The following is a 27,406-nucleotide window of genomic DNA, read 5'->3' as shown; positions in this document are numbered from 1 at the left end:
TGTGCAAATTTGCTGCCTTAAATCCATGCAATCATTCTGGTAACACCTGCAAAAATCTTAGAGCTGTGATAATAATCCATCACAGGAAACAGTTACATATTTATATTTTCAAGTACTGAAATACAGTTTGTGTTATTTACATTGAGACAGGACAATAAACATATAAAAACATTGAAAACGTGCCTGATATTTAACTTTTACATTAATTCCTTTACAATTGTACAAACAAAGCATCAAGGTAAGAAATGGCTACCACAATATTGCATTTTGGACAAAATACCGTAATCTAAAAAGCATTGCCTCATAAATCAAAAATATTTTAATTGTGGATGGGTACAATCAAATTATCCCTTTAGCAGACATGTAGATAACCAACACAGTTGATTCAAGCTCATTTGTTCTCTCAGGTACACAATATGGAAGAATGGCTTTTTTGGTGTGAGACATGTAGTGGACTAACAGTTATATATATAAATATTATTTTTATTAAAATAATGTGAAAGTATCACCTAAATGTAGGAAACGACATTTGGAGGAGAATTCGCAAACTTCGGCTCCAAGCCCTTACATTCAAATTTTTTCAGTAAGCAGAATGCATTCCCCATACTTGTAATGGGAAATGCAATCTGCTTCAAATTTATTAATGTTCAAATGCAAAAAAGAACACTGGAGGTCGCCCTGCGACACCAACGCTATCTTCAGATGGAATTATGCAGGGTTCCCTCCAGTTCACCGACTCATTCTCTGCTCTGCCTGACATCTGACAGGCAGAGCAGAGCCTGGAGATGGTGCCTGTCATCAGCATGTGTGTCTAAATAGACCACAGGCTGATGACAGAGGTGTAGGAATAGAAAACAAATAAAATAACACTTACCTGCACCAGATGGCTGCTCGGTGATCTCCTCTCTGTGTGACCCAATCAGCTGATTTGTGCAGTCAGCTGAGATGCAATAAAGTATCAGCAGAAACTTTCACTGCATCTCAGCTGACTGCATACACATCATCTATTGCTCATTGTATTTTATCCGAAAAAAATCCAGTGAAAATTGTTCCGAGGGGATTCTCAAAGACAGAGCTTTTTCGCAAAGTCCCTGCAAGGGATTTTTGATTCAAGTGATACTTCTTAAATTCACAATGCAAATTTAGGTGAGAATATCACACTGCAACCACATTTTAAATGTGGATTGTAGTAAATATGCCCCTAAGAGAGTAATCATACGTGAAGTCAAAAAGGAACTAAACCTTCTTCAATATACTATAAATAAAACAAGTACTGTAATAACCTTCTTTTAAAAAAAAGATATTCACATGTCTATGCTATTAAATAGGATTAACTCAATAAAACATAAAGGGACTGATTTTAGTTGGGAGCAAAGCAAACATATGAGTAATTTGTACCTGGGCAAACCATGTTGCAATGCAATGCATGCAAATAAATTAATTGTTTTGCATGTAGGGTAAATTGGCTGCTTTTGCATGTAGCCCACAATTACAGGACAGTTTTATTTTTAGACTGCAAAGTAAATTTGCATTTGGATATGCCCCTCCCAAATCTAAATTTTGCATTTGGATATGCCCCTCCCAAATCTAAATTTTTCTGTACATTTTAAATTTGCCCTACCTGCAGTGCAACATGGTTTTACCAAGGTGTAAAGTTTCTGGATATCTAGCTTTGCTCCCAACTCTGAACCAACCCCAAAATGTATTATTCATTTTTGGATATATAAATTATTATTTACATGTCCCAGGTGACCAACTATGTCTAAAGAATCCACTGGTTAATAGTACAGGTATAACAACATATGTAGAACCATGCATACAATCCTGCAACTACTAGAAGTTACAACACACTATAACTAGTTGTGGTCTAAATCAGTGGTCCTCAATCATTTTCCACCCATGGCAGCTGATTTGCCCATGGCAGCTGATTTGCATTATTTGTAACCCCAACATTTGCCAAGTTAATACATCTGTAATAACTATAATTACTATTAGATATAATGCTAAGGTGCCGCTATTTTTATATACTGTATAAAAAATTAATGTACAGTACAAGATTTAAAAAAGGAAATAACACAAGATTAGTATGAATTGTACATATATATTTCTCAAATATTGAAATTCATGAAAATGTTTAAATTGACAATAAAATAGTCTACATCTAATTTAGTTTATGAGGGGTACAGGGACAGATTTTTTCATTTTGTTATAAGGATCCGCATGTGACACATGGAGTTAGAGATCCCTAGGACGTTGCTTTTCCTATGTGTCTATTTTTCACCTTGTTGTCCCCCATCCTACCATTATACAACTTATGTCAAGTACCCCTTAACTGGACAGCAAGTACCTCTGGTGGTGCTATAGTACCCCCAGTTAAGAACTACTTCTCTAAATCACAATATCTCATATTGCAAATTGCATTGCCTTTGTAAAAACTAATATTATAATAATAATAATAATAATAATAATAAATATATTTCCCTCTCTTTATTGTATTTCATTTCTATAGGAATGTAATGAAACTGCAGCAACCTAAATGACTCTGCAATGGAAGGAAAATAATCTCTTTGTACAACCCTTTTACCAAGAAGAAAAAACATGAAGATTTTTGCCAGCCTTCAACTAGTAGTTCTGGCCTTATTTTACAAAGGAGTTTTGCTTTCTTCAAGTGACCATAACTTTGTAAGGAAAGAAATAAAGTTTGAGGGTGACCTTGTTTTAGGAGGTTTATTTCCAATAAATGAAAAGGGCGGTGGAGTAGAAGAGTGTGGCAGGATTAATGAGGATCGAGGTATCCAGCGTCTGGAAGCCATGCTGTTTGCTATTGATCAAATTAACCGAGACAGTACCCTTCTTCCAGGAGTGAAATTAGGCGTTCACATTTTGGATACCTGTTCGAGGGACACTTATGCACTGGAGCAATCACTGGAATTCGTTAGGGCTTCCTTGACAAAAGTGGATGAAGCAGAATATGTGTGTCCAGATGGGTCACTTGCCATTCAAGGGAACAGTCCACTACTTATTGCAGGTGTAATTGGCGGCTCATATAGCAGTGTATCTATACAGGTGAGTCACTTGAAGTATTTGTTTATTCATTGAAAGCAAAAGTAAAATGGTGCATACACACGATCAGATTTTTTCTTCAGATATGGACGATAACGATTTAAAAATCGTTCAGTCGTTCATATCTGAAGGAAAATCGTTCATATCTGACATGCCTGAACGATGGACGATCAACGATGCGCGTTCCCGTTTGTCAGATAACGATATCTGACATCTGATGGGTTTGCAGTCAGACTTGGACGATCCCATTCATTTTAATGCAGTCAAAAATCGTTCAATCGTTCAAATCGTTTAATCGTTCAGTCGTTCATCTGACAAATCTGACAAGTCTGACAAATCTGACCGTGTGTACGCTCCATAAGACATTTAATTGTTTATTTGTAAAATGGAAAAATAAATATTACACAATATCACACCTTTTAATCTCTCAGCAAAATAGTGTTATAATTGGTGTGTTGTTATGTCAGCACTCACTTTAACCATTTAGTGCATAGTCACCAACATGTTCCTCCTACAGTATTTAGGCTTGTTATGCATTATAGAGTAACAGGCTCTTTTACAAGATTGTAAAGTACTTTTCTTTAGCAAACCACAACACATTTCAGCATGGACCCGTTTCAGAGTCATCATATTCTTAAAAACAACAGATAGAATTGAATCAAGCAATAAGAAAAAATATGAAAAAACATTACAGTGCTGGTTTCTGAGACAGACGCATCCTAAATTGATTGAAGTGCTGGGATTAAAGTGGTAGAAAGTTGGACTTTGATGTGATGGATTCAGTCTTTCAACCATTTGCATTCCCAAACAGACAATTCATACATGTCATACATGCACAAATGTAGGCTCTGATTGGTTATTCAGTAACAGATCTCAAAACCTTATGGGGTGCATGTGGGCTCCTCCTAGTGCATTGTGGGTGATAAGGGATTGTTTTTTCCTTTTTCCCTTGCTTTGTTCTGTTTGTTTGTGCATGCAGGCATCTGCCTGTTGTACCCTCATATTTATGAAGCAAATATTCTATTTTTTATCATTTAACTAACAGGTTATTAATCAATATATATATATATATATATATATATATATATATATATATATATATATATAACTCGCAAAGTGCTAACCAGAATTATATACCTTTGGATCATTAGGATAATTTCATTCGAATAAGAACATTGCACATGAGATGTAGTACAGTAAAAGTGTATTTAAAATAATCAAATCAATGCTTATATAGTTCACATACATAAAGAATATAATAAAACAGTATTTAAACTGCACAATATTAGTCAACATACAGAGATTATCTGAGAGCTAGAGACAGGGAAACATAAGAGAGCGAGAGAGAGCGTGTATGGGATTGTGGGGGGGTGGGAGGGCACATGTGCCTCATGGTCCTCACACAAACTCCATTTGAAACTCCCATTGAAAACTACCATAATGCTATAATTCTGTAATACCAACGTAATGCATCCAGTAATTTACATCTCTATCCATACATCTCCTTCCTTACAACAACTTCATCAGACATTCCTACCACTATTATAAATATGCAAACGAAATATTGTATGCCGATTGCTACACCATAAATAGACTTTTCAATGCTCTTTCGCAGATACGATACCTATTAGTGAGATGTGGAACTTTTTTCACCTTGGAAAACTATTTTTGGTCCTTCTTACACACCATAACTGTGTGATATCATCAGGCAAACATTGCATTATATACTGTTCCAATATCTAATACAGTCAGCATTCACTAGGCCAGGCCATTGTTTAGGACATGGTTCAATGGGGGGAGGGGGAGCACATGGAACACATGTTTCAAGGCCGTATCACAGAATACAAAAACTCCATTACAAATTCCTTTAACAAACTACAATCACCAGTTGACATCAACCTGAAATATATATTCTGTAGATTGCAATATTTCAACTAGAGAAGAGCGGGTTCGGTTTTCAGAGATCCGAATCCACCCGAATTTTGTAGATCCGAGTCGGATCCAAGCCGGCTCGGATGTTCCCGCCTTACTCGGATCTCTCAAATCGAGGCAAAACCATAGAGACCAAATCTCACAGCTTGCAAGCTTTCATCTCTATATATAAGGGACACGGCGGGCGCCATTTCACTCCGGCTGTGGAGACTGAACAGGCAGGGTGGGTAGTGTAGGGCTAGGGAGAGGTGATGTGGTGTTCGGTCTGCTGTGTCCTGGTCTGTCTGATGTGTCCTGTGCTGGTGCTGATCCATTTTGGGCTGGTGTTGTGCTGTCTGCTTGGTCCATCTGGGCTGTTGCTGATCCATCAGGGCTGGTGCTACTGCTGTCACTGTGCTGTCTGCTGTGTCCATCTGGGCTGTTGTTGATCCATCTGGGCTGGTGCTGTCTGCTGCGTCCATCTGGGCCCAAGTTCTGGACCCCCCAAAAAAATAAAAATATATATTTTTTGTGTGTAATATATATTTGTCTGTGTGTGTGTTAACCGCACAAGATCTAACAAGTCGGCAACGCAACCTAGTGCTGCCCGACTCCAGTCATCAATCTGTGCTCTGGGCCCAAGTTCTGGAGCTGGAAAAAAAAATAAAAACATATTGTCTTTTTTTCAAATAATTGTCTGTGTGTGTTAGGCTTAGCCACACAAGATCTAGCAAGTCGGCAACACAACCTAGTGCTGCCCGACTCCAGTCATCATCAATCTGTGCTCTGGGCCCAAGTTGTGGCCCGGCAAAAAAAAAACAGTGTATTTTTTTGTAAATATTTTTTCTGTGTGCAAACGACTACATGTGTGTGAATTTTGTAACCGCACCTTGGCTACACTATTGGTGCTTGTGACACTGCTTCAAGACCGCAGAAAATATGGAGGGCTATCACATGACAGGAGAACAAGGCCAAGAACCACATGTTGTAGCTGTCACCAGCAGTGCAAGGCCATCAACTTCCTCATCCTCTATGAAGGCCCATGCCCCAGGGCTTAAGTCACGCCATCGATATGGTAATGCTACTTTTACTGATGTTAAGAAAAAAAATTGAAAGGAAATTTGCCTTTAGATAAACAAAAATTGGCAATATGCTATTCACTACACAAAGTGGCAAGGAAAGGACAAGGCCTTGGCCTTTCTTTATGAAGACTGCTGGTTCTGATTCTGATAGCCCTTCGGAAAAAAACAACTGTGTGCCCTGAGAAATCGAAATCACAAATCCCCGAGGAGAGTGCAAGTGTGTCCGCGGTTGCCATGTGTGAGCCAGACCTAAATACTAGTGTACTGGAGGATCCTCCAAGTTCCAACATTTGTGTGCCCTCTGTAAATGTGGGGAAGGGCAGTCAACATCTTGCAGATGTAGTCAGTGAGGATGCTTCTGTGGAATTGCATATGGAGGAGGAGGATATTTTGGTAGTTGAAGGTGCTAAGGATGATGAGGATGTTGATGATGAAGATATTGGTGATGAGGATGCTGATGCCGAGGATGTTCTTTGTGTAAGTAGGGCAACAGCTGTTGCCCATGCATTGAAAAAGCCAAAGCCCATTGTTGTCATGCCGAGGCAAAAGACAAAAATATCCACTTCTCATGTGTGGAATTATTTCCACCACAATGCAGACAACACTTGTCAAGCCATATGTAACCATTGCAAAGCAAGAGTGAGTAGAGGGAGGGACCTAAACCACCTAGGAACCTCCTCCTTGCTACATCACTTGGAGCACATTCATCAAATATCAAAGTGTATGTCGCCAAGTTCCAAAACTCAAAATGTAACAAGTCCAGTGTCGCCTACCTGCTCCCTCTCTGTGGGATCCAAGCGCCTTCGATCTCCAACACCAACACCTGTATCATCATTAACATCCTCATTCGTGATCGGAAGTAATTTAAAAAAGCAATTGACTATTAAACAGACCTATGACAGAGGAAGTAAGTATAACAGCTGTCACCCAGTTTCACAGCGGATCACTGACGCCATGACAGCTGTGCTAGTATTAGATGGTGAAATAATAAAAAATGAGGATGATAGTGTGGAGGAAGTGCAAAAGGAGGATGAGGGGGAAATTTGTGTCCTATCTGACGCTAATGTGTTGATGATAAGGATGTGGTTTGCGTAAATCAGTCACCAGTGGCAGCAGTTCTTGCTAATGATACAAAAAAAGCCAGAAAAGCAACGTCTTGGGTGTGGAATTATTTTAATCTAAATTCTGACAACAGTTGTGAAGGCATCTGTTCCATTTGTAAAACCAAAGATAGCAGAGGAAGGTACGTAAACCATCTAGGCACCTCCTCCCTGTTACGTCCTTTTGCAGCGAGTTCATACAATTTGTTTAACAAAATTATAATTTGTAAATTAACAACAAGCAGTCCAGTATCAGCTACCAGCAGCTTGGACCAGCACATGCAATCTCCACCACCAACACCCTCATCATCAACCTCCTTAATAATTGAAGGTAGTCCTTCCAAAAAATGTTTGGTGGGGGCCCAAACAAACCAAGGAGTTCAGCCACGAAAGTTTCAGTCCTAGTGGCTAAAGGGCTTGGTTTGTTAAACTGTGCATATCCTTTTTAATATCCCACATAAGAGTGGGTGGGAGGGACAATTCCATCTTGCACCTCTTTCCTTTACATTTGGCACAATTTGGGGCATTGACGACTGACTATTATAGTTTATTAAACTGCCATCCTGTCTGCCACTGCTATGTGGCAGTGTTTCATAGATGTCCTAGATTTTTTTAAACTGCCGTGCGTTTTTGCTGCTGTTCTGTTGCTTACTTTAGCCAGCCAGCTCGCTGCAGCCTTTGGCCTCTATTGGTGAAAAATAGTGAAATCAATATTGTGAGCTGTGAGGTGGTTAAAAATGCCTAGAAATGCCTGAAAATGATTGTTATTCAGGTTAATAATACTGTAGGAAAGAAAAATAGGCCCAAATTATGTGGTTTTAGCTGTTTATATCATTTTATGGAAAAAATACAGATCCAAAACCAAAACCTAAAAACAAAACACCAAGGAAAAAAAATCAAAAACCAGATTCAGATCCTAAACCAGGGGAGATCCAGATCCAAAAGCAAAACCAAAACACGGGGGTCAGCGCACATCTCTAATTTCAACCAGTATTCAATTTCAATTCTAACTACACCATGTTACAGCTAAACCACAAGAATACAACACATACCAAACCTATCTTTTCCAGGCCGTGCTATTGAACCAAGCCTTATCACAAAAGGAACACCACATGTGTGGTACCCCAACCAAGGACGATCTGTTTTTATACAATGTGGTACCACTCTTGTACTGAAAAGGGAACTTGTATGGCTTCCCTGTATATATATGTATATATATATATATATATATATATATATATATACTGCCTCTGCTTTGAATAAACTGTTGTGTGTGAGCTGCATTGGGGACATGCTCTGCAGGGGTTTCCCCCCCTCTCCCCTGACACACTGCAGCTGAGGGAGCCATTGACTGTTGGGCTGAGAGAGAGTTTGAACTTGCTTGTGCTGTGGGCGGGAAACGTCCTGGCACCTAGCCAGAGGTTATGTGTAGCAGCTCTCACTGACCCTGAGGAAAGCTGAGGTAACCTTCTGAGCAGCAGGAGCTGCGCTGCCAGAGTGCCTCCTGTCAGGCAGGCAGTAACTTGCTGGCTGTGAGAGGTGAAGCATCAGGAAGTACGGAGGTGCCCACTGAGTGGACTAGCGGCAGTGCTGAGGTGCTGCAGGCGACTGTGTATGTGAAGCCACATCTCAGTGACAGCAGCCAAGTGAGGAAGGATCCCCAGTCCCGGAGCGTTGCACTTCTGCCTGCCTGTCAGTCATCCCAGCCCCAAAGCCTTGGTTTAAGTGACTGCTCCACAGGTCTGGTCCCTAGGTATACCCTGCTGTTACTGGCTAATAAAGGTAATAAAGGCCGTTCTGCCCTGCAGGCTTTGTAGTGAATGCTGACAGGTAAAAGCAGCCCAGCCCCTCTTGTTTTCCTAAGTAGTTCTCTACTTGATAAGATCACTATTCCCCCAATTGCATCCCTGCCACTACGTAATCATTGCTGCCTGTCAGAGGATCCAGGAAGCCACAATTAGGGACCCATGGCAATCAGTTGTGAAACTCCGCCCCTAACACTGACTGCTCAAGAGACACCTGCTTGCTACCCCTGATGCTGCTCATTTGCATATCCAGCCCAGCTCCACCAGGACCCAGCATGCCTTGAGAAACTTCTAAAACAGGCTTTGGAACCGCTAGTAAGGTGCTAAACTGTCATGCTTGAATCTTTTGTGCACAACATATTTTAGGAGCTGCAGTATAAATAAGGAAGCACAAAACAAATGTGTTCTTCATATAGAGCAGCTTGATCTATGCATTGCAAGGAATCCAATAAAGACTTAGTGCATGTACAAGTAACCTAGATAACTGATGACCAAGACAAGTTGCAGCTTTCTCAGGGATATTGTTACCAGGAAATTACAAAAAATTGGGCTATATTGTCTCAATACTTCCTAAACTGTTCAAAACCAGACAGAAAACTTCAGCCCACCATCTTAACTGAATCGGGCCTAAACCATTACAATGGAGAGAGTTGTCTATTAAAAATGGGGGCATACGGTTTGTGACCCATGTCAATTTGCAGAAAAGACGGTTATCTAGGTTAGATATATGGGTCATATATCAGTTTAAGAAACTGTATACAGATTGTAATTGTATTGTTTGCATTGTAGAAGATTAGTGTTATCTTAAGGTAATTGGTTTAATCCTCAGATTTATACATAATAGAAACGGTCTTGCTGAAATATGTTTATTGCAAATTGTGAAATTGAATCTTTGACTTATTTATATCTGCTCAACTTACATTCCAAAACAAAATAGTGCCTTATTTAAGTCTGCTAGATTTGCATGATAACATTGCATAGGCTAATAAAACTTAGACTATTTGAAAGTACAGTGTTGTTTAGTATGTGAAAGGGAATAGGGGTCCTTGCCTCTCTGTATGAGAAAGAAGGAAGAACGAACCACCTAAGAGTCAGTGACATACATCGCTAGTCAGGAGGTAAGACTACAAGTCCAGGGACTCATTTAAGCGGGGTATTACACATGGAACTGAATCTATTGTTTAAATCACTTGGTGGTTGCTATATTAACAAACTATATAATAGACAAAAACCCCACTATGAATTCCTTTACCAAATCACTAAACTATTGTACAGATAATCCATAATTAATCCTTAACCATGCCATTTAAGCCAAAATACACATATTTAACCAAAGCTATGTCCTTAGGGATGCGCTCGCATCTGGGTCGATGGTGGCCCACAGCTCATGCGCACGACAGAGCCGGCGCCGTCGTGCTCATACGAGAGACCTGGCTAGCGACGGGCAATCCGTCGCTCCGGGTCTCGCACCAAAGGGAGTGACAGCTCGCCCCCTTTGGTGGGCAGGCCGGGGGGTGGCTGCCCAAACGAAGGTGTTCCTGAGGGAACGCTTGCCGTTTGGAGGCGGCCCCACTGACATCACGAGTGATGTCAGTGGAGGTCTTCCGGCTCTGTTAGAGCCGACAGCTCTCCTGGGGCTTTCGTTGAACGAGACCCTACAACAAGGGTCTCGTCGCAAGCCCGATGATCGCTAAGGTCTTGACCATCGCGACCATCATCATGGCCGCTCACTATAGCTGTGGGTGGTAACCCACAGCTATGCGAGCGGCCAAGAGGCCGCTCCAAAAAAAAAAAAAGCCAGGCCCTGATTCAGAGCGAGCGGCTCTGAATCAGGCCCTTAATCCATTATATGTCTGATACTTAGACTCTTTCCTGGCGTGTTGATCTGCATCTTTGTGGTATGGCTACCGGTCAGAGAGTGAGCATGTCTGCCTGTGTCTTTCTCCAAGTGTGTATGTCTCCCCCTTTGTTCGCAGTGTCTGTTATTTTCCCCATCCTCCCATCACCTGTGGGGTCTTGCCTATAAAAGGGCATTTCAAACCTTATTGTGTTATGTAGGGCCTCATGCGGGAATGTGGTCTATATATGTGAACTGCTAAGGCTCTGACCAGGTCTGTTTATATGTAAATTTCCCTAATAAACCAGTTTTGAGCTTGCTATAGGTAATTCATTCATCTGACTAGAATAAGTAATTAATATTATGTCTATAACTGTATAAGAATGTAATATTCATATATACTAGGGGTGTGCACCGGCCACTTTTCGTGTTTTGTGTTTTGGTTTTGGATCTGGATCTTTCTTCGTGTTTTGGATCTGGATTGGTTTTGCCAAAACCACCCTTCCGTGTTTTGGGTTCTGGGTTTTGTGTTTTGGATCTGTATTTTTTTGAAAAAAAGCATAAAAACAGCTAAAATCACAGAATTTGTAGGTTTTTCTGCTCCTATGCTATTATTAACCTCAATAACCTTAATTTCCACTCATTTCCAGTCTATTCTGAACACCTCACACCTCACAATAGTGTTTTTATGTCCAAAAGGTTGCACCGAGGTAGCTGGATGACTATGCTAAGTGACACGAGTGGGCGGCACAAACACGTGACCCATCTAGGCGTGATACTGCAGTGGCAGACAGGATGGCAGTTTGAAAAACTAGGCCCCAAACTGTACATAATGCAAAGAAAAAAAAGAGGTGCAAGATGGAATTGTCCTTGGGCCCTCCCACCCACCCTTATGTTGTATAAACAGGACATGCACACTTTAACAAACCAATCATTTCAGCGTCAGGGTCTGCCACACGACTGTGGCTGAAATGATTGGTTCGTTTGGGCCCCCACAAAACAAGCTGGCAATTAATGTGTCCCTGCACAAACTGGCTCTACGGAGGCAAGATGTCATCCTCATCCTCCTCATCCACCGATTCCTCACCCTCTTCAGTGTGTACATCCTCATCCTCACAAAGTATTAACTCGTCCCCACTTGAATCCACCACCACAGGTCCCTCTGTACGTTCTGGAGGCTGGTCTCCCTGGAAGAGCTGATAATTCATTTTGATGAACATCATCTTCTCCACATTCTGTGGAAGCAACCTCCTACGCCTTTCGCTGACAAGGTTCCCGGCTGCACTAAACACTCTTTCGGAGTACACACTGGAGGGGGGGCAACTCAGGTAAAATAGAGCCAGTTTGTACAGGGGCCTCCAAATTGCCTCTTTTTCCTGCCAGTACAGGTATGGACTGTCTGACATGCCTACTTGGAGGCTGTCACCGATGTAATCCTCCACCATACCTAAGTTTTTTCCTGGCAGCCCCAGTTGCGGGAGAAAATGAAGAAGGAGCTGTTGACGTGTCACGTTCCGCTTCAGCTGACAGTGTGTTCACCAGCAGGTCTTTGCACCTCTGCAGGCTTGTGTCGGCCGGAAAGAGAGACACCACATAGGCTTTAAACTTAGGATCGAGCACGGTGGCCAAAATGTAGTGGTCTGATTTCAACAGATTGACCACCCTGGAATCCTGGCAAAGCGAATGAAGGGCTTCATCCACAAGTCCCACATGCCGAGCGGAATCGCTCCGTCTTAGCTCCTCCTTCACTTTCTCCAGCTGCTTCTGCAAAAGCCTGATGAGGGGAATGACCTGACTCAAGCTGGCAGTGTCTGAACTGACTTCACGTGTGGCAAGTTCGAAGGGCTGGAGAACCTTGCACAACACGGAAATCATTCTCCACTGCGCTTGAGTCAGGTGCATACCCCCTCCTTTGCCTATGTCATAGGTGGATGTATAGGCTTGAATGGCCTTTTGCTGCTCCTCCATCCTCTGAAGCATATAGAGGGTTGAGTTCCACCGCGTCACAACCTCTTGCTTCAGGTGATGGCGGGGCAGGTTCAAGAGTGTTTGCTGGTGCTCCAGTCTTCGGCACGCAGTCGCTGAATGGCAAAAGTAAGCGTCTCCTGCACGCCCCTGTCGCTTTTCAGAAAATTCTGCACCACCAAGTTTATTGTGTGAGCAAAACATGGGACGTGCTGGAATTTGCCCAGATGTAATGCCCGCACAATATTGGTGGCGTTGTTAGATATAACAAATCCCCAGGAGAGTCTAAGTGGGGTAAGCCACTGGGCGATGATTTCCCTCAATTTCTCTAAGAGGTTGTCGGCGGTGTGCCTCTTATTGAAACCGGTGATACACAGCGTAGCCTGCCTTGGAACGAGCTGGCGTTTCTGAGATGCTGCGACTGGTGACGCCTCTGCTGTTGCTGCGTAAGGTGATACATCTACCCAGTGGGCTGTCACAGTCATATAGTCCTTAGTCTGCCCTGTTCCACTTGTCCACATGTCCGTGGTTAAGTGGACATTGGGTACAACGGCATTTTTCAGGACACTGAGGACACTTTTTCTGACGTTTCTGAACAGTCTCGGTATCGCCTGCCTAGTGAAGTGGAATCTAGACGGGATTTGGAACCGGGGACACACTACCTCCAGCAATTGTCTAAATCCCACTGCACTAATGGCGGATACCGGACGTACGTCTAACACCAACATAGCAGTCAAGGCCTCAGTTATATGTTTTGCTTCAGGATGACTGCTGTCGTACTTCATCCTCCTCGCTAAGGACTGTTGGAGGGTCATTTGTTTAGTAAAAGTAGTGGTGTTCCTACTTCCTCTCTGGGATGATGAACGACTCCCAGCAGCAGCAACAGCAGCAGCGGCAGCAGGAGGCGTAGCAATGCAGGATCCTCCGGAGGAATCCCGGATAGGAGAGTCAGTCATGCCAGTGACATGGCCTGCAGGACTACTTCCGATCCTGACTAAGGAGGAAATTGACGAGGAGGGAGTTGACGGTGTGGTTTGCAGGCGCTTGGATACAACAGGACAACGGGATTTAGGTGTCCCTGGACTGCTTACGGTCTTACCCAAAGTTTCTGAACTTGACAGTAACTTATTATGAACGCGCTGCAGGTGCCGTATAAGGGAGGATGTTCCTAGGTGGTTAACGTCCCTACCCCTACTTATTCCACCTTTACATAAGGTACATATGGCAAGACAGTTGTTGTCTGGATTTGGATAGAAATATTGCCAGACCAAAGAGGTGGAATGTTTGGTCTTCTGCCCAGGCATGACGGTGATGGGCTTTTTCATCCCACAGACAACAACTGTCTCCCCCGGAGCCTGATTTAAACAAACCACATCACCATCAGAATCCTCCTCGCCAACTTCCTCCTCAGCGCCAGCTACACCAGTATCCTCATCCTGTTGTACTTCAACAGTGACATCTTCAATTTGCATATCAGCAAGTGGACTGTGGGTGCTCCTTTCAGCACTTGCTGGGGGCGTTCAAATGGTGGAAAGAGCCACCTCTTCCCGTCCAGTGCTGGGAAGGTCAGGCATCGCAACCACCACCACACTTGGACTCTCCTTGGGGATTTGTGATATCTTCTTAGAAAGCACAGTTCTTCGCTGTGCTTTTGCCAGCTTAACTCATTTGATTTTTTTAGTGGGAGGAGGGCTTCCATCGTCATGTGAAGCTGAACCACTAGTCATGAACATACTAGGGATCGACCTTAGCCGTTCCTTGCCACTCCGTGTCGTAAATGGCATATTGGCAAGTTTACGTTTCTCTTCAGCTGATTTAAATGTTTTTTTCAAGGTCATTTTCCTGAACTTTGTCATTTGGGATTGTATGTGCCCTCTACTATGACATTGGGCATCGGCCTTGGCAGACGACGTTGATGGCATGTTATCGTCTATGTCATGACAAGTGGCAGCAGCTTCAGCACTAGGAGGAAGTGGTTCTTGATCTTTCTCTATTTTATTTTTATCGGAGAAAGTTTGGTTCTCCATTTATGTTATATCGATTTGATATATACGTGCGGCTAAACACAGAAAATATTTTTTTATTTTTGCTGGAGAGTAGTGCACTTTGTGGGTTACACCAGCCTTTAAGAAATGAGCCAGCCGGCTCTTTACTTATGGGACACAGGCGCACGCTTGGCGCGGCTCCTTTGTTGATGCACGTGCGGCTACTGCGCACACAATTCCCAAACACAGAAAATATATATTTTTTTGGTTTGGACTGGAGTGTACTTTGGGGTTACAGCACCCTTTAACGGTCAAGCCAGCCGGCCCTTTACTTATGACACAGGCGCACGCTTGGCACTACTTTGTTGATGCACGTGCGGCTACTGCGCACACAATTCACAAACACAGAAAATATATATTTTTTTGGTTTGGACTGGAGTGTACTTTGGGGGTTACAGCACCCTTTAATGGTCAAGCCAGCCGGCCCTTTACTTATGACACAGGCGCACGCTTGGCACTACTTTGTTGATGCACGTGCGGCTACTGCGCACACAATTCACAAACACAGAAAATAATATTTTTTTGGTTTGGACTGGAGTGTACTTTGGGGGTTACAGCACCCTTTAACGGTCAAGCCAGCCGGCCCTTTACTTATGACACAGGCGCACGCTTGGCACTACTTTGTTGATGCACGTGCGGCTACTGCGCACACAATTCACAAACACAGAAAATATTTTTTTTTTTGGTTTGGACTGGAGTGTACTTTGGGGGTTACAGCACCCTTTAATGGTCAAGCCAGCCGGCCCTTTACTTATGACACAGGCGCACGCTTGGCACTACTTTGTTGATGCACGTGCGGCTACTGCGCACACAATTCACAAACACAGAAAATATATTTTTTTTTAGCACTTGGGGGGAGCACCCCTGATGGACAGAGCACCCCCTGGACAACACTACAGCACCCCTTTAGGACTGGGACACTGCACAGGACTTTGGAGTGGACACAGCCCCTATGGAGAACTGACTGCACAACACAGTCCAGCCAGCCCCTATGGACTTTGAAGTAGTGGACACAGCCCCTATTAACAACAGCAGCACAGCAAAACACAGCCATCCCCTATGGACTTTGAAGTAGTGGACAACAGCAGCACTACACTACACTACACTACACAGCCCAGCCAGCCCTAACTCCCACCCTCCCTCTTCACTGTCCACAGCCGAGTGAGAAAATGGCGCCGACGCGGGTACCTTATATAGGATCCAAAACCCTCGAGACTCGGAAGGCGGGATGATGACGTTTTGCCTCGATTTCAGATCCGAGTCAGGCGGGAAAAGTAGAGCCTGACTCGGATCGGACTCGGATCGGGGGGGCTCGGATTTCAGAAATCCGAACCCGCTCACCCCTAATATATACATATTGATTGGTTAATAATTAGTCTATATATTGTGATATTAATATACACACTGTAACAGTGGGCAACATTTGTGGGCAACAAAGTGCAAGGAGATGAGGACATCACTTTGCACCGACATGTTTTGTAATTTTTCTAACACTCCTCATGGTGATATAGGCTAAAGTAGGACAATGACTAAAGTTAGGGTGTCTTTAGATGCCACCATTGGTCGCATCATAAAATCTTTAACCAGCCCAGTGCTAGGTACAGATTGTTCATATGAGGGGATGTAGTTTGTAAGCCGACAGTCTAAATGCCGACCGCCGGCTTCCAGACTCTCCAATCCCGGCGTGGTACTGTACTAGTGACAGGCGTCGAAAACTCGATGCCTGTCATTAACCATACGCCGGAAGACTGACGCCCGGCATACTGAACGAAGGTAAGCCTGGGCGCCGGGTGCGGACAGCCGCGAGGGTGGAGGGTTAGGTTTAGGGCTCCCGGGGGGACTTAGGGCTATGCACCCCCCCAGAGGGTTAGGTTTAGGCTAGGGGAAGGGAGGGTGAGGGTTAGGCACCCCCCGGGGGGAGGTTATGGTTAGGCACCCCCCCGGTGGACTTAGGTTTAGGCAGTGTCGAAGGGGGGGTTAGGTTTAGGCACTTAGAGGGGGGATTAGGGTTAGGCACTTGGGGGGAGGTTAGGGTTAGGCACCCCTAAGGGAAGGTTAGGGGCTAGAATTAGGTTAGCGATACTTACCTGTGAGGTTCTGGTTTTGTTGTGGACCCGGGGTGGTAATAGGAGCAGACACTGAAGCAGGTTTAAAAGTAAATGTGGAGTTTTTAATGAGTGGCTTAACAGATATGAATGTGGTAAAACAGAAAGTCCGGGTATAGCACTAAAGTGCACTTGGGAGCTGTAGTGAGGCAAATAGGAAAAAGTCCAGTTAGTGACAGGCAATGGAAAATGTCCAGGTAGTGACTGGTTAATAGAAAATGTCCAGGTAGTGGCAGACAAGGGGAACTGTCCAGGTGGTGACTGATTAATGAAGAATGCAGACTGAGGAAGAAATATCCAGCAGAGTGTCAGTGGAGGCAAGGTGCAGGGTGAACAGCAGTACTCAGGTACTCAGGCAAGGGGAAGGTAATGGAGGATGCAGGGTAGTCCAGCGGGGTTGGAGCAGAGAAGCAGGCAGGCAGGTAGCGTTTCATAGGTAACAGGTGGTGAGCACAGGGAACTCTCTCTCAGCTATGCTGAGAAACACGTTGCACTGGCAATGAAGTGAGGCTCTGAACCTCCCTAAATACCAGGTGCTGTGCCGTGACTGGCCAAAGAGAGCATGTGACAAACCAGGATTGGGTGAGCAAATCACATGGCCGGAGGCAAGATGGCGGCGCCCATGCCAAACGGAATGGGAGCACTGCCAGGCCTCACCAACCCAATGTGACAGCATGCCCGTGCAGAGCCACGCACAGCCAATGCCCCTCACCACATACCAGCACCACCGCCATACGCCCCCCACCACAGTGACCTCACAGGTAATACCCGTCGACCACCATGCCGAGAAAGCCAGGCCGTGACATTACATTAGGGACGATCGGGATCTTCACCCTTGCCGGGCTGCCGCTGCTACACCCCATATGAGTATGGCCTCCTACAGTATGTGACAGATGAAGTGTCTTGTACGGAAACACTTTCAGAAACACACCTCAAACACTCCCATGAGATGCAACATCTCCTTGAATCTGATTAGCCACTTATCTGCCACTACCCAGGAACGGCCATAACATTTCTAATACAAATCTGACATTGTGCATCTGAATCAGTACCGCAACTCTGTGTGCAGTAATAATCAGGATGCATGCGCACTGCAACTTAGATGCATATGCAGTAGAAAAACATCACTCCATCGCATCTGATACTGGTAGTGCATGAGACTCAAAATTAGACCGTAAGTGTGTAATGCACTTTTATATATCATGGAAACAAACACCTCCTTGCTGCATCTCCTTACTGCATCTGCGATCCCAATGCTGTGACTGAGGTTGCAGCCTGGGATCACCATCACGACCATCGGTTGCGATGGTTGCCCCTTTGGCCAGGCTATGGTAGCTGAAGCTTTCTACAGCCTGACTGGGTCCTAGCAGCTTACGAGGCCAGGAAAGCTGCATCCACTGATTCTGACCCTGGCCTCATCCCTCCCAGGAAACAGGAAGACGCGCCCTTGTTTCTTGGAGTGCTGCCTAGGAACGCCCCCGCTCCAACTCCCAAATGCTGTAGCCTGTCAATCAGGCTGGGGCTGGGAGGCACTGCGAGTGGACTCACAGATGGAGGGCTGCACATGTGCAGTACACATCCTGTGCATGCTCAGTCCTGTAACAGTCGGAGATTTGAGCTAACCATCTCTGAATCAGGCCCTGAATGGATACATAATATAAAGAGAGGCAAAGTCAGCGCTAGTCGGTGGAGGCGCATGCGCGGAGGCACTCACACAGTATTTTTTGTGAAAAATATAGTGAGAAGTGTGCACTGATAATTTGTAGGGACAGAGGGCCTGATTCATCAAGGATCGCAGTTGCTAATATGCACGCAGTCAGCCGGGACTGCGATCGCAGCGGCTATGCAGACTCAACGCATTGACAGGAAGTGCTGTTTGTGGGTGGTAACGAGGGGGTGGTCGGGCGAATGCAGGCGTGCCAGTGCGCTTCAATGCCGTTGCTTGGGCATGCATAATTTATCCACTGCGATACCATACACAGCCTGGGGCCTCATAGCGTGCGCAGAAGTTACCAGTTCCTTAGTGAGATCAGACCCTGCCTTAACTGTGTGTATGGGTCCGATGTTACTCGATGTTACAGATTATTTTGCTATATTGTCAAAGTACATGGACGCGAGTAAGGGGAAGTGGGCGTCCTTATTTTAGACTGCGATCGCAATGCGAATGCAAACATTTGCATATCACCGCTGATATTAGCAACTGCGTTGCATGCGTATTAGCAGAATAGTGATCCTTGCTGAATCAGGCCCAGAGCTTTCTCGCAAGCTCTGTCCCTGCTTGAGAATGATCCATTCTTATGATAGTTCCTAAATTCGCAATGCAAATTTAGGTGAAATTATCACAGTACAACCGCATTTGAAATGCGGATTGTAGTAAATTGGGGCCTTAATGTGAACCATACTTGCCTACTTTTGAAAACTAGTTTCAGGGAGATTGTAGGTGGTATTAGAATGTGATGCGCAAAGCCTGTCATGTTTCGCCCAAAGGGTGTTAGCTCCACCTGTGGGTGTATCTAGCTCCACTTGTGGGTGTGTCTATTATCACTCAGAGGCTCTGCAAAATAAATATACTGTCCAGTGAAATAAATATACTGTCCCCTGAAATAAATATACTGTCCCATGAAATATATATACTGTCTCCTGAAATAAATATACTGTCCAGTGAAATAAATATACTGTCCCCTGAAATAAATATACTGTTCCCTGAAATATATATACTGTCCCATGAAATATATATACTGTCCAGTGAAATAAATATACTGTCCCCTGAAATAAATATACTGTCCCCTGAAATAAATATACTGTCCTCTGAAATATATATACAGTGCCCTGGAATAAATATACTGTCCAGTGAAATAAATATACTGTCCCCTGAAATATATATACTGTCCCCTGAAATATATATACTGTCCAGTGAAATAAATATACTGTCCCCTGAAATATATATACTGTCTCCTGAAATATATATACTGTCCAGTGAAATAAATATACTGTCCCCTGAAATAAATATACTGTCCCCTGAAATTAATATACTGTCAAGTGAACTAAATATACTGTCCCCTGAAATAAATATACTGTCCAGTGAAATAAATACACTGTCCCCTGAAATATACTGTCCAGTGAAATAAATATACTGTCCCCTGAAATATATATACTGTCCCCTGAAATAAATATCCTGTCCAGTGAAATAAATATACTGTCCCCTGAAATAAATATACTGTCCCCTGAAATAAATATACTGTCTTCTGAAATATATATACAGTGCCCTGGAATAAATATACTGTCCAGTGAAAAATATACTGTCCCCTGAAATAAATATACTGTCCCCTGAAATAAATATACTGTCCCCTGAAATATATATACTGTCTCCTGAAATAAATATACTGTCCAGTGAAATAAATCTACTGTCCCCTGAAATAAATCTACTGTCCCCTGAAATAAATATACTGTCCCCTGAAATAAATATACTGTCCCCTGAAATAAATATACTGTCCAGTGAAATAAATATACTGTCCTCTGAAATATATATACAGTGCCCTGGAATAAATATACTGTCCAGTGAAATAAATATACTGTCCCCTGAATTATATATACTGTCCCCTGAAATAAATATACTGTCCAGTGAAATAAATATACTGTCCCCTGAAATATATATACTGTCCCCTGAAATAAATATACTGTCCCGTGAAATAAATATACTGTCCCCTGAAATATATATACTGTCCCCTGAAATAAATATACTGTCCAGTGAAATAAAAATACTGTCCCCTGAAATAAATATACTGTCCAGTGAAATAAATATACTGTCCAGTGAAATAAAAATACTGTCCCCTGAAATAAATATACTGTCCAGTGAAATAAATATACTGCTGCTTTACTTATATTGTTTATTTTGCTGTTATGTTATTAATGAGGGATGAAAGACATTGTATAGGAATAACAGCTGGTTCCTCACTGAATAATGGACCTGATTCAGTAATACGATCGCACGGTACACAGCAAAAATAGGCTAATAGTTCCAGAGCTTACTAGAGCATAGAGAGGCCCACCGCTGCCTTCTCATATGCGTACAAATATCGGTAACATGTTTTCCTATTATGTGAGCTTGTGAGACCATTGTAGAAGAGACACTATTAAATTGTCAAAGACAGACAGAGCAGACACAAGCAAGTGCTGACAGGAAAAAGGGAAGAAACTGGGTGCTGAGTGTCACAGGCATTACCTGTCCCCAGAGAGGGCAGTCACTGACAGTCATGGAATGGATGGCTGTCAGTGGGTGCACTTTCAGATTGCAGTTAATGCCTGTGACACTCAGCACCAAGCCACCATTGAGCCCAACTATGTTGGTGTACTAATTTACTTCCTTTCCCCTTCATTTCCGGACTCACGCAAGCGCAGTCCGGATTTTAACGGGGGCGCAGTGGGAAACCTGGAAATGCACTAGGGATTGTGGGGCAGCGGGACTCTTATGGTGCATACACACGATCAGATTTTTTCTTCAGATATGGACGATAACGATTTAAAAATCGTTCAGTCGTTCATATCTGAAGGAAAATCGTTCATATCTGACATGCCTGAACGATGGATGATCAACGATGCGCGTTCCCGTTTGTCAGATAACGATATCTGACATCTGATGGGTTTGCAGTCAGACTTGGACGATTCCATTCATTTTAATGCAGTCAAAAATCGTTCAATCGTTCAAATCGTTCAAAACTTTGGTAAAATCGTTCAAATCATTCAAATCGTTTAATCGTTCAGTCGTTCATCTGACAAATCTGACAAGTCTGACAAATCTGACCGTGTGTACGCTCCATTAGTTAAAAGCGGGAGGGTAGGCAAGCTTGATGTGAACACCTGAATCCTATTAAACGACCATCATAGTGCAGATTATAATGTAGCAACAATACTGTACATGCACTAGCATTCCAGCAAGTTTTCGCTTCACTATGCTTTCATCAGTTTCAACATTGCCTGCAATGTTCAGATGACAGATGCATACATGCCTACCCACCCGGAATTCGCGGGAGGCTCGTGATTTTTCAGGTAACCCCCCCGCACCCCTGGAAGAGTAGACATTTCTCCCACATTCTGCCCACTTCCTAGTGAAGTAGTCAGAATGGGAAGACAATTTTAAGGGCGATCGGCGGGTCTGGGCATTGGGGCGGGGCCTAATGACACAATTCTATGAATATTGCGTTGTATAGCCTCGCCGCTAATTAAAATATGCATCATCGCGTCAAATTCCCATGAGGGGGCGGGGCTTAATGACGCAGTTTTGGTCGTCCCTGTCCCCAACTCCACTCACCTGCTTTTCCTCCCCAGGCTTCTCCCGGGGAGGAGAAATACGAAGTTGGCATGTATGATCAATGGGGATGTTTCCGATTTGAGAATTGAGTAAGAAATAGCAAATAACTGTCTGTGCATCTTGGTAAAACCATGATGCACTGCAGGTGGGGCAGATGTAAAATGTGCAGAGAGATTTGGTTTGGGAGGGGTGTGTCCAAACTTAAATGTAAATGGCAGTGTAAAAATAATGTGGGCTACATGCAAAAGCAGCCAGTATTTACCCTGAATGCAAACAAAATGTATGTATCTGCACCCCTTGTATTGCAACATGGTTTGCCCAGGTACACAGTTATTTGCTCTATCTAAAGCTGGCCACACATCTAAAGATTATCTGTCCAACCAGCCAACTAGATGCTTGGTTGGAATGAAAATCTGGTAAGGGATGAAAGCAAATGACAATCAGCAATTTGCTCCCAAACGCAGGAAAATGGACGAAAACTGTTGTTTGAACACATTGTTTAGATCAAACATTTAACAAACTTGTCTGAACGACCATTTTCATCTGTTTTCTGGCATTTAGGAGTAAATTGCTGATCATCATTTACTCCCATACGTTACCAGATTTTCATTCCAACCAATCAACAAGTTGGCTGGTTGGATGTAAGTTGGTCTAGTGTGTAGCCAGCTTTACTCTATTCCCAAGTCTGAATCAGGCTCATAGTACATTATCTTGCTTGTAAATTTTGACACACATTAATGATCAAGGTTAGAATGCTTTATTAAGTAGAAAATATAAGGTTATGCTTTAACTAGCTTCTTTTATTTTTTAAAAGTCCTTGGATTATTCAAACCCATAGATGTGTGTAAAAAAAAAATTATAATTAATAAGCAGCATCAAGTTACAGTGTACCTAAGAATATAACTTGCTATTTGTCTTCTTGTGAGAAATTCAAAGGTGTTATGTTGTGCTCAGCATTGTCTTTACACTTGTGCAGTGCTGTGCCCCAGCACACTAGGAATTTGTGTGCAGCCTACATAACACTTGTTCCACATCAGTCAGCTGTCTGGTTTGATCAAAAGCCATTCTCTGTACGCAGACCTATGTGTAGGCACATGCATTTTGTACAAAACAGCTTGAAAAGAGAAATACAATAATAATAGTCACTGCTGACTTTTGCTTACATTTTTTTACTGAGTTAAAGTTTGCAACACCAACCTTATCTATTATATTCAACAAGCTTGTAACACAAGCTAAAAAAATTGGGATAAAAGGGCTGTATTTAAAAAGGGGCTGAAACACCTACAGTATGTGTAGTGAATATGGGTAAAAATATAACAGATAGAAGAGCAAGTGGGTGCGCAAAGAAAAGCAGCAAGTCGGTGACCTCTATAGAAGGTAGTTCCACACCTCCACCAAAATGCAATTACATAGGAAAGAAAATTATATAGCAATCATATGACCTGCGCTCCTAAATAGCTATTTTGGCTATTTAGGAGCGCAGGTCATATGATTGCTATATAATCTTCTTTCCTAGTGAATATGGGTGTTTTTGCCAGTGATTAGCTCTGTATCATCCATCTACTGCGGTGTGATACCAATCTACTGTATGTTCCTATTTATAAACTATCTCGCCGAGTGGCATCACTGGGGTTGCGCTGTACTCACCCTGTCACCGTTCCTATGTTCCTCTGAGTGCACCCTTGGTGCTCGCACTCGTGAAAGGGACGTGGCATTGGTTCAATGAAGCCACACACCCTTATGCATGCCGTTTTGTGGGCGTGACTGCGTGTCATACCCCCGTCCTCATTATACTCCGGGAGCTGCTGGACAGCCCCCTGCCTCTCTCCCTGCAGTGGATGATACGTGCATGTGTCCATCACAGCTGCTCATCGCTCAGTGACACCATCCGATCGGATGGTATCACATGGTGCAGCCTGTACCACCCTAGTGACTCCACTGATCTCACCTAAGCATTAAAAATTTGCTTTTGTTCTTTGGAGCAGATTCAATTGTGTCCTGCAGTCTGTTACCAAGTAAGTGCCAGAGTTATTCAATTAGCATCCTTTCATTGTTTTTCAGTTTACTTATTATTTAATTTTATAAATATAAAAATAGAGATATAAATAAGTCTTAACTATAAACACCTATAAACAACAGGTACCATATACCTGTCTTTAGAATTCTACCTAGGCAGCTCCTGGTGGAAGATTTTATAAATATTAATCTAGCTTTAGTCATTTTAGCCATGAAACATTGTTACATAAAATATTTCAAACAACCTCATGAAAAAAAAGTTTAATGTCACAGAAGGGCAAAACTAAAACATGTTTCTAATTTAGGTGATCCCTGTGGAATACAGACATACAGCTTGAAACATGACACTTAAAAAAAATCTTTCAGGGAATGCAATGTTTGATGAACTATATGCTCTCTCAGTACATAGTACAAGTTTCACTTCAATTAACTTAAGTTCACGTAATTGACATGTTGAGACGCAGGCAGCTAACAATTCCTTGGCCACCAGATCCAAATAAACAGCAGTTATACTCATGACATTGAGAGTTGTTTTCAAACACTGTCCATAAAAACAAAATTAAGGCATTAGAAAATACAAATATTATTTAATCATTTTGTAAATTGTTCTGTCTATCTGATCTTTAGTTACAGTATTAATAAACTATAACATGCATAACTATCTAGCATTATTAGAGATATATAATCATAACATTTATATATGATTTATATTCATTTTCAAATGTGAATTTTGGGAATATTATTATTTATATATGGCGCCATAAGTGTTCCACAGCGCCTTACAAAATATATAAACAATTATGTGACCAAAGACTTACAGTACAAAACAATAGAATTCAGGGCAAGGACATGGATAATATACATTGCTACATTAGCGACCATAACACCTACATAAGCAGCAGAGCTTAAGTAACCAAGTGTTAGGTGCCCTAGTGGGGAGTAAGAAGTAGATGAAAGTAAAGTAGGGAGAAGCACAAGAGGGTAGAGGGCCCTGCTCATAAGAGCTTACATTCTAAAGGGGAATGGCAGACAAACAGGTGAGACACAGATGGGGTAGATGGGGAGGAAGGAGCATATAGCAGCAAGTTAGGATGATAGCTGGAAGGCTTTAATGAAGTAGTGGGTCTTGAGAGCCCGTTTGAATGATTGTAGAGAGGTGGATTGTCTGAGAGGGAGAGAGTTCCAAAGGAGGTAGAGCAGCACGGGCAAAATCTTGGAGGTGGGAGTGAGAGGAAGTAATCAATTGGCATGAGGCGGCGTGCATTCGTTGAAAGAAGAGGGCGTACAGGAGAATGAAGGGAGATTAGAACAGAGATATAAATGGGAGAAGATTGGGAGAGAACTTTGCGAGTGTGAGAACCTTGAATTGCGTTCTGAAAGGGAAGGGGAGCCAGTGGAGGGCTTGTAGGAAAGGGGAGGCAGATGTAGAGCGTTTGGAGAGGAAGATGAGCCAAGCAGCAGCATTGGGGACAGACTGGAGAGGGGAGAGGTGGGATTTGGGGAGGCCAGATAGGAGAAGGTTACAGTAGTCCAATCTTGAGATGACCAGAGAGTGTATGAGGATTATATAGTTATTATGTATTTTCATATGTACATTTTGTTTTTTCCTTTATTATCATTGATAAAGTAAAGTTACAAATCCCTACATGATAGAACTGCACTTTTATATAGTGGATGTCTTTTTGGGAATCACGAACACCCACATCTTGATTTGTGCAACTGCAACTAAAGATGGGCAGAAATATCTAAAGTCATACAGGGGTGACCTGAAGACAGTCATAGTGCAGAGAAGGAGTACTGTCATAGTCAGGGCCGGTGTAAGGTATTTAGGCGCCCTAGGCGAAACAACATAATACTGCCCTTGCTCCCCTGTGGGTACAGGTCTTTGACAGTTAGTTGTCTTGCTGTAAGAAATTTGTGATAATCCAATATAGAATACCTGACTGTACTGTCTTGGTGCACACACCTAATGCTGCCTACTTTAGATAGGGGCTCCTACCCTAAAAGGATATTGTAGCAAAATAGATTAAAGCAAATTGATACAAAAGCTAAAAGCACCCCCGCGCCCCTCACACAACCATCACGTTATATACTGATATTCACAATGCTATACAGCACACAGTGACCATCATAAAATATAGATATAGATAGCATTGCAGTTACCGCCATACAATAGAGACATCATGTAGTGACTGTCATAGAGGGCAGGCAACATCCCAGTGAACATCATACCATAGAGACAGCACCCCTGTGGCTGCCGTACAGCATAAACAGCATCCTAATGTCCGCAGTACCAGACAGACAGCATCGAAGTGACCACCACCCCAAACAGATAGCACCTCAGTGCCTGCCAAACAGTACAAAAAGCACATAATAGATAATAGGTAGCTCATGGTGCGAAATATATTAAAAATAAACATCAATGTGATTCTATAAAATAAATACAAGGGACACCGTATTACCCTCAATTAATAAGTTGTGTAAGTATTGGTTGTGCATGTAAAACAAAAAACTAGGAAAAAGAGGGAGAGGCTATCACACAAGAGGGGAGAAAGTAGGGAGGCTAAAGCATGCAGAAAGGGAGCAAAGGGGAGAAAGGGGGAGACTGCAACACACTCAGGATAGAGGGGGAAAACAGCTGTAGAGGCTGTAACATGTGAAGATGATGGAGGAGGGAGACAGAGGAATGCCAAGTGAAAGGTAAGAATGGTGCAGACTGTCACAGAAGGAAGGAGGACAAAGAAAGAGGTTGCAACATTCTAAGGGGAGAGAGGGAAAAACTGTACATGTGAAGAGGAAGGAGAAGGGAGAGGGATGGGGGTGACAGAGGTGTAGTCTGTCACATGCTGAGGCTGTCACACACAGGGAAGGGTGAGGAGATATTGGTTTAGCATAAGGGCTGAGAGTTAAGCAGGAGAAAGAAGCTGCCACACGTAAGTGGGAGTGGAGGGGACACTAGGTGTGGGAGTCAGAATATGTCAAAAGCAGGAGAGGACACACAACACAGTGAGTGACTGTTATACACAGGGTTAGAGGGATAGGAGAGGAGACAGGCTGTCACAGTGGAAGATGTAGAATATTAGGGGTAGGTAATGTGGACAAAAACCTTTAACACATAAGTGGGAGGAGACACAGGAGGTGAGAGACATAATATATCACATGCAGGGAA

At 43.0% G+C, this 27,406-nt stretch overlaps 1 protein-coding gene across 2 annotated transcripts in view; it reads left to right on the top strand.

The window, feature by feature from the left end:
- The first annotated feature begins 2,583 nt into the window (after positions 1–2,583).
- Positions 2,584–27,406, top strand: part of GRM3 (glutamate metabotropic receptor 3) — a 244,806-nt gene continuing 219,983 nt past the window's right edge. Inside the window, exon 1 of one of the 2 annotated variants that reach the window (XM_088468926.1) lies at positions 2,584–3,066. In XM_088468926.1, coding sequence (XP_088325052.1) covers positions 2,599–3,066 — 468 coding nt within the window. In that variant the 5' untranslated portion in view covers positions 2,584–2,598. The remainder of the gene's footprint in view (positions 3,067–27,406) is intronic. The other variant, XM_088468927.1, reaches the window with a different exon arrangement.

This window comes from Taudactylus pleione, unplaced genomic scaffold (assembly GCF_031769625.1).
Source record: "Taudactylus pleione unplaced genomic scaffold, aTauple2 ptg000086l, whole genome shotgun sequence".
In the NCBI taxonomy this organism is placed as follows: Eukaryota; Metazoa; Chordata; class Amphibia; order Anura; family Myobatrachidae; genus Taudactylus; species Taudactylus pleione.
Note: the sequence above shows the minus strand (reverse complement) of the source record. Positions and strands in the feature narration are given on the sequence as shown.